The sequence below is a fragment of the Fukomys damarensis genome, unplaced genomic scaffold (genome assembly GCF_012274545.1).
Source record: "Fukomys damarensis isolate Sample0158 unplaced genomic scaffold, DMR_v1.0_HiC HiC_scaffold_9, whole genome shotgun sequence".
Lineage (NCBI taxonomy): Eukaryota > Metazoa > Chordata > Mammalia > Rodentia > Bathyergidae > Fukomys > Fukomys damarensis.
Window position 1 is genome coordinate 44,367,230 of NW_022900921.1, and position 9,678 is coordinate 44,376,907.

General features: G+C 49.7%; 1 protein-coding gene across 3 annotated transcripts in view; it reads left to right on the plus strand.

Annotated features, from left to right (window-relative positions):
• Positions 1-9,678, plus strand: part of Npas2 (neuronal PAS domain protein 2) — a 145,086-nt gene that overhangs the window by 130,914 nt on the left and 4,494 nt on the right. For all 3 annotated transcript variants that reach the window (XM_010637129.3, XM_010637130.3, XM_010637128.3), the window contains 3 exons: positions 4,641-4,838; positions 7,027-7,217; positions 7,452-7,544. In XM_010637129.3, the coding sequence (XP_010635431.1) occupies positions 4,641-4,838; positions 7,027-7,217; positions 7,452-7,544 (482 nt within the window). The remainder of the gene's footprint in view (positions 1-4,640; positions 4,839-7,026; positions 7,218-7,451; positions 7,545-9,678) is intronic.

Here is a 9,678-nt window from a genome sequence, read left to right on the forward strand (position 1 = left end):
GGGCACACTCTCTTCGCTGCCCCAGCTTAATGGTCATTCAGTCAGCTGGCACATGATCACCCTGCTGGATGCCAGGCTCAATCCTTGGACACAAGACAGCTTCATTCTCACCCTCAGTTCTTGTGTGATCAGCTTACTCCAAGGTAGGAAGGGCGCTGTGGAAGGGTCTGGCAGAGGAGAGTTGCTCACCTCATGGCAGACAGGAAACAGAAAGTCAAGGGAGGAGCTGCAGAGGGAGATGAACCCTTCCGGCTCATGCCCCCTTCCAGGTCATGCCCCCAGTGACCACCTCTTCCAACCAGGCCCTGCCTCCTAACAGGAAGTCAGAATCCAACCACCTTCCAAAAGACCTACCTAGGTAGGTCTGAGGCTCCTAGGGGATATCTAGAAGGAAACCATAACATGTGACCCCCCCAGTGTCAGTTCTTGGAATCCTTTTGAAACAGTTTCTTGGGGGCAAGGGAAAACTGTATGGATTGCATCTCTTTCAAGGACAGATTCTTTTTGTTAACTTTACTTACTTCAGCCCAGGACAGTTATGTTCACAAGTGTACCATGGGACCCAGCCCTTCAGTGTAAACATCCTCCTCACCAACCTTGGTGTCTACCCTGAGAACAGCAAGCATCCTAAATGTCTCCTAAAGACATGAAACAGAAGGGACAGAGTACTGTGCCTGTGGCTGTCCTGTCCCTGCCACAGAGACCCCACCTCACCTGGCCACCACATTCTCGAAACTTAGGCTCTGTAGTCTTGTTGGTGGTGGCTGGAGAGGCCTCTTTTCAGCCATCTGTTTCCCAGGGTCTCCTGTGGCTCTGCTTGGAGGCAAGGGGCCCCAGGAAGGACACTGGCTACTCCCTCCCACCCTGTGTCCACAGCCCAAGGCTTCTACCCCTGCCCGGGCCACTGGAGTCCTGCCACTCCCTCCCCACCTCAGTGACACCCCATCTGATGAGGCCACACAAAGGGAAACAGGGTGATCAAGCTGTCACATTAGTATAAAGCTCCTTCTTGCTTATCCTGTCCCCAGTGTAATATTTTCCTCACTGTATCCAAGGTGAGGTTGGCAGCCCAGAACTTCCCAGACTCAATTACTGTAATGGGATTTTTATACTATCAGGAAGAGGAAAATGAGCAGGAAAATGCTGAAAGCCAGGTGGGCCTGGGAATATCCTCCTGGGTGCCTCTGCCTCTGGCTTTTCCACCTTGCAGTGAGATTTTAAAATAACAGGCAACAAAGTGGCTGCTCTGACTCCCAGTTGTAAAGAATGATCGCGATTTCCCTTTGTTAATACGCAACGCACTTGCTTTTAAGAGCACGTGAGCTCTGTAAGGAGGTGACAGGGACATCAGGCCCTCTGGTTCATTCTGCTCTGGCTTCTTTCCTCCCCTGTGTTCATTCCCTTGACCTTATCCTCGTGGTGGAATTTTCCAAAGAACCATGAAATCCACAGAAGGTCACCCAGACCATAGAATACTTCCTCCACAGTCTGCCTTCTTAAGGAAATCACTCTGCAACACCTAAGCAAAATGTGGCATCTGTTTTAAAAATCAAACAAACAAAAACTATGTGCTTTCAGTGCAAAAAAATAAGCAAGTAAAACTTCTCCTGGCTTCCACCCCCGGAATGGGGAAAGATGCAATAAATGTTGAGACCTGATGAAGCCTAAGGGTGACACATGAGCACGTGAGGTTTCATCGTGCCATTTCCCCACCTGTGTGCCTTGGATTCATGAAAGTGAGCAGATAAGGAAATGAAAAATCACGGGTGAATTCTTGTATTAGGGATTATTTTTCCTCTGATAACTTTCCTCCTTGAATTAGGGAGCTATATTTTGTTTTGTTTTGTTTTTACATATTTTCTATAAAACTGACCCCAAAGCCCTTTTAGGAAGTCATCTTCTTAAGCCATAAAATTCCATTTTTTTGGCCAGGTGTGACAGCACATGCCTATAATCCCAGTACTTGGGAGGCTAAAGCAGAAGGATCACTGAGTTCAAGGGCCGTCAGGGGTAGGTAAGGTAGTGAGACCGGTCTGAACCCCATAGTGAGACCATGTCTCCAAAGAAACCAAAAACAACAACCAATACCCACTTCTGCTTTATTGCCGAGGCAGCAGAAGCATGAATGTGTGTGGCAGCAGGCCGGGATTCCCCTCCCAGGGTCTTCTAACCCAGCTTGGTGGACTTTCCCTGTTTCACTTCACACTTCAGAACTGCCGGTGAGACCTTGCATTTCCAGTGTTTGTTAAGTTTGAACTTTTAATTGGATTATGAGGGGAGATCCTCTAAAGCTGTTGGTATTTGCATCTTGCTAGGGTCCTGAGGGGCCCCAAGTAGGCCACAGCTCTCTGGGGAAAGGCCCAGTGGCCTGCAGTGAGGGCAAGGCCACCTCTTGCTCTTTTTGAAATCATGTGCACCCCCTGCTGGCTACTCAGATGAATACCTACAAGGACATCTAGCAACGCAGATGACACATTTGTCCCTTGGTTGGTACTTTCAGCCACCCATCAACCTGCCCTTTCCCTCAGGCAGCCCATCCTTCCTTCTTTCCATCCATCTTTCCTTCCATCCACCCATCCAACCATCCTTCCTTTCTTCCATCCGTCCATCTGGCAGGCACTCATAATGTGCCAAGCACCTAGCTGAGCAGTGCAAGGACATAACAAGAACAGGAACAGTGTTTCTGGTGTCCAAGAATGTACTCGTACTTCAACAGGACCAAGAAGCAGAAACGGTCCACTATGTAATGGTAGTAGAAATGGTTTGAGCAAAATGTTTCACTCATTCATGTATTTTCCATTCATTCATTCATTCCTCAGATAATTCTAATATGCTGCAAGAGTCAAAGGAGCAAAAGTATTCTTTCTTTCATATTATTATTATCTAACATTTATACACCATTTCCTGAGTCTCAGGTACTTTATATGCATTGACTTCATGTAATCCTTTGTGGGGTATCTACTGTTAATGTCACTGTTCTGTGAATGAGGAAACTAAAGCTCTGAAGATGATGAAACTGCCCAAGGTTCTCCTGCTAATAGATGGTGGGGTGGCGGCTAGAACTCAAGTACAAGTATGTGTCTTTTCGGCTAGATAATAATGAATGCCTGTCATAAATAAAGCACACATTTATTTGAATTCTAATCAATGTAAATTGTATCCTACCAAAAACTATATGGTAATTGGATTTGAATATTAGGTTGTATTGAATTGGTGAGGCATAGGTTACCCACAAGGGTCCCAAGTCTGAGATAATGGATACCAGAAAAGTACTTCCTAGCCTCTAAGCTGACAGTGTCCTGTTTAGAAACTGTGGGCTTCTGGGTTGGAGCTGAGGCGTGAGAGGAGATGGGAGATAAAAAGAGAACAGGACAACTGGGTCGCAGGGCTGCACCTGTCTACCATGGGTAGCTGCCTGGAGACTCAAGTCACCATGAGTGAGCCCCTGCGCTGGCCCAGCACTTGGTCTGCTCCCAGTACCTGTGTTCCAGCTCAAACCTGCCAGGCCTCACCTGCCGCCTTATGCAGCTTGTGTCTGCCGGTCACTGTGTCCTGGGTTGAATGTGTAGGTGCTGGAGGAGGAGGCACCTCCTGACAGAAATAGAATTAGTGAGTGTTTTTAATGCCCAAGAGAGGATTTTGCTAAAAGAGGTATTGATAGGACCTTGGTTAGATTATTATGAAAACTCATTTAAAGCTGGTTTTCTGTAATATCCAGAGCCAACTTTCTTACAAATTTACTAATTTGGTCTTACAAGAAAAATCCTTCCACTTATTTTTGTTTATCTTCAATTAGTTTGTAAGTTTGGCAAATTATGAATAATCAGCATTATCAAACCTATTCACTGACAAATCTGTCAAGCATCTCATGTACTTATCAAAGAAAACATATAAACCTGACAAGTTAAAATCTTCCTAAGCGCTTAACTGTTTTAAGTCAAATATAGTCAGCCTTAAGGATTCATGAGGGTTTGGTCCCAGCATTCCCTGTGGTAACCCCAACCCACAAATGTCACATATAGAAAACAGCATGGTGTTTGCATGGAACCTACCCACACCCCCTGTATGCTTTAAATCACCCTTAGGTTATCATATTCCACATACCTAACCCAGTGTATGTGCTGTGTAAATAGCTGTTGACCTGTATGGTTTAGGACATAATGGTAAAGAAAATAATCTGTACGTGTTTGGTACAGATGGAATTTTCTCCCAAGTATTTCCAATCTAAGACTGGTTGAATCTGCAGGTACAAAATCTAGAAATATAAGGCCCCCTAAATACATCTTCCTTCTGCTAGAAACCAATGAGCCAACTTCAGCTATCAACAAGTGCACGTGTCAAATTATTCCTAAAGCATCTGGGTCCCACCTTCTTTCGCACCATCAGAAAGCAGCATCTCGACGACGGCCTTCATGAGGGCAGAGGTGGTGCCTCCCCAACCTGATCACTCAGTCCAATCCCTGGCTGGCCACTGGGCACCCTGGGTGCTTGCTGGCTACAGCTGAGTCAATGAGCCTTTTCCAGGCCAGTCAGGGGCTCCACAGATCCACCCTCTCTCTTCCTGTGACAGGGGACACGCAGCAGATGCCCACCTGAGAGGCACACCTGCCCTCCTTACAGCTGTTTCTCTCTGCCCCCAGATGTTCCTGCAACAGCCAGCCATCTCCCTGAGCTTTGGCAGTGCCCAACGGCCCGAGGCACAGCAGCAGCTGCCACAAAGGGTGGCTGCCGCAGCTCAGCCCCAGCTGGTGACGAGCCCCCAGCTTCCGGGGCAGATGGCCTCAGCCCAGGTCACAAGCCAGCACCTGCTCAGAGAATCCAGTGTGATTGCGAGCCAGGTAAGCGTGCCCTGGTCCAGTGTGGTACTTGCCCGGAGCAGGCGCACCCTTGCAGGCCAGGATGTGCTTGATCCCTGAAGCTAATAAGACAGTCCTCGCTGGACTGGGGTGGCACATGGGGATGTATTTTTCTCTACTTTTCTCTTTTAAAGTCACTTGGAAGGTTCAAGCTGTGTTGGCTTCCTTTTGCACTTTTGCCCCTGAAGACACTGGGCAGCTGCAAATTTCCATTTTGATACTGCACTAGAGTGGGAGGCAGTGGACACCCCAGACCCTCAGACACACCCATCTCCCATCCCTTCTGCTCCCGGTGCCTGCCGTTTCCCACCAGAGCAGCCTCGTCTTCATTGTCCCTTGGCACAGGACAGCTTTGCTCCTCTGGGCCACCCAGAATCCCCACCGGGCCCTTCCTTTGCAACCTGAGCCACTCAGTACAAGCCACCCGTGACCTCGTATCTCCTGAGGTGCTCAAGTGGAGAGGACTTGGGTAGCCCCAAGGGCCCACTTCCTGAGATGGCAGGCCAGCAGGCGGAAAGCATCTGTCCTCAGCCTTCACTGAGCCGCCGGCTTAGGGGGCTTCCATGAGCACAGAAGTACTTGTATCCACAGGGGGCAAGACGAACGGGCTGAGTCCTGGCCCTCGGAGATGAGGAACTCAGCCAGGGGCACCCACCACAGCTCAGTACTGCAGTCAACCTCAGTATCCAGGGGGTGTGGGTTTAGGGCCGCTGTGGGTACCGAGAGCCATGGACACAGTCCCTTTTCTAAAATGGCCCAGTATTGACACAGATAGGTCCTCCGCGGACTTTTGTTTAGCGCTGGGGTCGGAAGCCAGGGCCTTGCACATTGCAGATACATTCTCTACCGTGGGTGCTGCACCCCCTGGCCCATACACTTTAAATCATCTCTAGATGACTTCAAATACTTTATCTGATGGCAAAGTATGTAAAGAGTTGTGTTCTTTAGGGAATAATGATAAGCAAAGGTCTGTGTGAGTTCAGCACAGGCATAATTATTTTTCAAATAATCTTGAGCAGTGGTAGACCAAATCCGCAGATATGGAGAGAGACAGCTAACGGACTGTGTGTAAGAGACTTTAGCCCTTCCTTATCCAAATGTAAGGGTTTTGCTTGAAAATAGAGGCTTTTCATTTGAAGTCGTCAGAAAAAAGAATGGGTGAGAATTAGCCAAGGAGATCCTGGAAAAGAGAAAATGAACAGCATTTGCCCTACCAGACCCAGAAGGACTTTGTAGCAAAGCACTGTGTTGTCACCATGGGAGCCACAATCAGTGGGATGGACAGGAGCTGGAAAGTGAACCCAGGCCTGTTCCTTGTTCATTCACGATTCTACTGGACCAACGTTTATTGAGCAGTCACCACATGCCAGGCACTGACTTCCAAGCACTGAGGGAGAACAGTGAGGAAAAAAAAAATAGGGGAAAAGAATCTATTCTAAGCAAAGGGAAAGAGGAAAATGAGTGAAAATCACAGTAAGTCATTCAGTGGCAATGTGGCAATGCTAGTGGGGGCAGGGTGGGATTGGAGGTTTAAAGCAGTGGCCAGGGGCTTCTGCAAGAAGTTAGTACTGGAGCAGAGACCTCAGGGGCAAAAGGAGCCTAGGCAATAGCAGGGGATGGGCATTCCCCACACAGGATCAGTTTGTGCAAAGGCCCTGGAGCAGCAGGGGGCTTGGTGATCTAGGGTGTGCAGCAAAGAGTCTGTGTGTCTAGGGTGGCATTTGTGAAGCAAAAGACAGGGTTCAGTTCAAGTTACTTGGCTACTACCTAAGATACAAGGGACTCCAGGGACCATTGCAGAGCCTCCCACCCAATCAGAAGATAATCATAATCTGAAAGGGGTTCCGTGCCTTCAAGAAAAGCTAGTGTAGGTACTCGGGGAAGGTTGGTTTCCTGTGGAGATGACCTGAGCTGAGTCTAAAATTTTGTTTTTCATTTTGTGTTGTTTGTGCTGTAGGGAATCTAACTCAGAGCCTTCACACTGAGCTTCACCCCCAGCCTTTTTTTCATTTTTTATTTAGAGGCAGAATCTCGTGAAGTCACCAAGTTGCCCAAGGTTGGGTTCGAATTTGAGGTCCTCAGCCTCCTGGAGTTCTGGGATTACAGGTGTGCACCACCATGTCCAGCTCAAGTCTAATTTTTTTCTTTTTCCTGTTCAATGATGCTCCAGGGTCTGAAGCCCATGCGAAGCCCCCAGGTGGTACAGGGAAGCAGCCGCTCTGCCAGTAGCCTACCACCCCCCTTTGGCAGTACTGCAGCACTGCTGCCCCCAGCCCTGAGCCTGACTGCCCCTGTGCCCATCTCCCAGGATGCCAGCCAGTGCCAGCCAGGCCCTGACTTCAGCCATGACCGGCAGCTCAGGTGTGTTGCTGCCCACCCAGCAGTGTAAAAGAGAAACTGAGGCACCATATACACTCTTCTCTCCTGTCTGCCTTGGTGGGAGGCTGAGTGCAGACAGAGGCCTCTGCAGAAGGTGACCGGTGAGGGCACAGGATGCTGGTGGCGGGAGGTGGCCCCACTGAGCGTGGAGTGGGGAGGTGGGCATCTGGCCACCTGGCTGCTGACCGACACTGGCCCTTTCTCCTCCACTCAAAGGCTGCTGCTGAGCCAGCCCATCCAGCCCATGATGCCTGGGTCCTGCGATGCGAGGCCACCCACAGAGGCCAGTAGGACAGGACAGCATGTCAAGTAGGTGGCTGGGGAGGCAGGGTGGGCTGAGAGCTGCACAGGTGTCCCTATGCTGGCCTCTACCTTACTCCTTAAAACAATAGTCCAGACCTGGCTGTGGTGGCACATATCTGTGTGTGGAGGCTGAGGCAGGAGGATCACCAAGCATTTGGGGTGGCCTAGGCTACGGAGTGAGGCCATGTCTCAAGAACAAGAGTGGAGGTTTATGTGGGTCACAGCTCTGGAGGTTGGGAGTCCAAGAGCATAGCATGCACATCTACCTGCACCTGGGAGGCCTTCCTGCCTGGCCATCACAGGGCAGAGGCACCGCATAGACAGAGCGAGGCTGCTGGCTCTCACGAAGCCACCAGGGCTGTCCTAGGGACCCCACCCTAGTTACTTCTGCTTTCCTATTTACTTGCTCTCACCCTAGTTACTTCCAAACACAGTTAGCACAGCACTCCAGGGCACTGCCTTCCCCAGCCTCTATCCTCTCGTACCCAGGACCACAGCAGATGTTCAGTTGCCTGCTTACGAGAGAGGTGTTCCTGGAGACATGAGGGCAAACCCTTCCTACTGGAAAACAGCTTCCCGTCCCTTGAAAGGCAAGGATGGTAGGACTGGGCACAGGAGTCAGTCTCTATGAGTCCTGGGTGAACTTGGGGTCCGAAGGTCACTGGGACAGTGCCCTGTAGAGGTCTTGCCAGTGGCCTGGCCATCGCAGAATTCCTTCCCGTGTCCCTCCACAGCCCTCACAAGCAGTAGCTGAGTGGTTCTGGGGCTCCTGTGTTGTGCCCCCCTCACCCCAGTGAAAAATCCGGTTTAGGGACGCTTTCCTTCTCTGAGTCAGTGAGAACCGAGGGCACACGTGCCACAGCCAGCTAGTTGTTAAAACTCAGAGTGCTAAAAGGTTCACCATCGTTGCCCTAGATGAATCAAATGAGAAGAAAGAGTCTTGATACACCAGCTTTCAGAGATGCTTCAAGTGCAGCAAACTAGGCAAAAATGGAAACCTTTTCCTCCAAGAACGCTACTGTTTTGGGTCAGAACAACATTTCCACCCTTCCCACCTCCCCTGTAGTCCCTGCCGGGTATCACTGTGCAGCTCCCCCTCCTGGGGGTCAGGATCTCTCTCCTCTGCCCCCGTGCAGGCCTCCAAGATGTGGGAAGCTGGGAGCCAGGTCAGGTGACCCCACGCAGGGAAATGGCACTTCTAAAATCCCCACTCCGGGGGACTGCACTCTCCTGGCTCCCAACATCCATTCCTTAGCTCTCATTTTTCAGACCTTTGCTCAATGGCTTTCTTGGCCTCTTGTTAGCAAACCATTGGCATCAGCCCCGCGTGTGTGTGTGTGTGTGTGTGTGTGTGTGTGTGTGTGTGTGTGAAGTATACCTAGTGCACTATTTGAAGTATACAGTGGCACTGAGCATATTCACACTGTTGTGTAGCTATCACCACCATTCTCTCCAGAACTTTCTCATCTTCCCAAACTGCAACTCTGTGCCCATCAAACACTAACTGTCCACTTTCTGTCTCTGATTCTGTGTTGGTACCACATAGAGTATCTGTCCTTTGGTGACTGGTTTATTTCACTTCGTGTAAATCTTCCAAGTTCACTGCTCCTACAGCACATGTCAGAGTCCCTCCTCTTCTACCTGCATAGCTTCCACTGTGTGGGTGCGTCCCGGTTTTTAGCCATTCCTCCATCAGGGCACACCTGGGTGGTTTATGCCTTTCAGCATTTTTGCGAATAGCGTTTGCGTGTGTGTACAAATGCCTGCTCAGGTGCCTGATTCTGCTTCCTTTGGGTGTGTGCCGAAAGTGGAATTGCTGGATCATAAGGTCCTTCTGGGTTTAATTTTTTGAGAACTCTTCATATTGTCTCACCCCATTTTACATTCTCAGCACCAGTGCACAGGAACCTCAGGTCTCCACATCCTTATCATCCTTATCCCACTAGCTTTGTTTTTGTTGTACAGATTGAGCCCAGAGCCATCATACTAAACTACTTCCCCAGACCTCTTTTGTTTTTTTATTTTGAGACAGGGTCTTGCCAAGTCCCTAAATTCCCCAGGCTAGGCTAACTTTCCATCCTCCTGCCTCAGCCTCTCAGAGTGCCAGGATTACAGGCCTGCACCACCACACCCAGCTCTC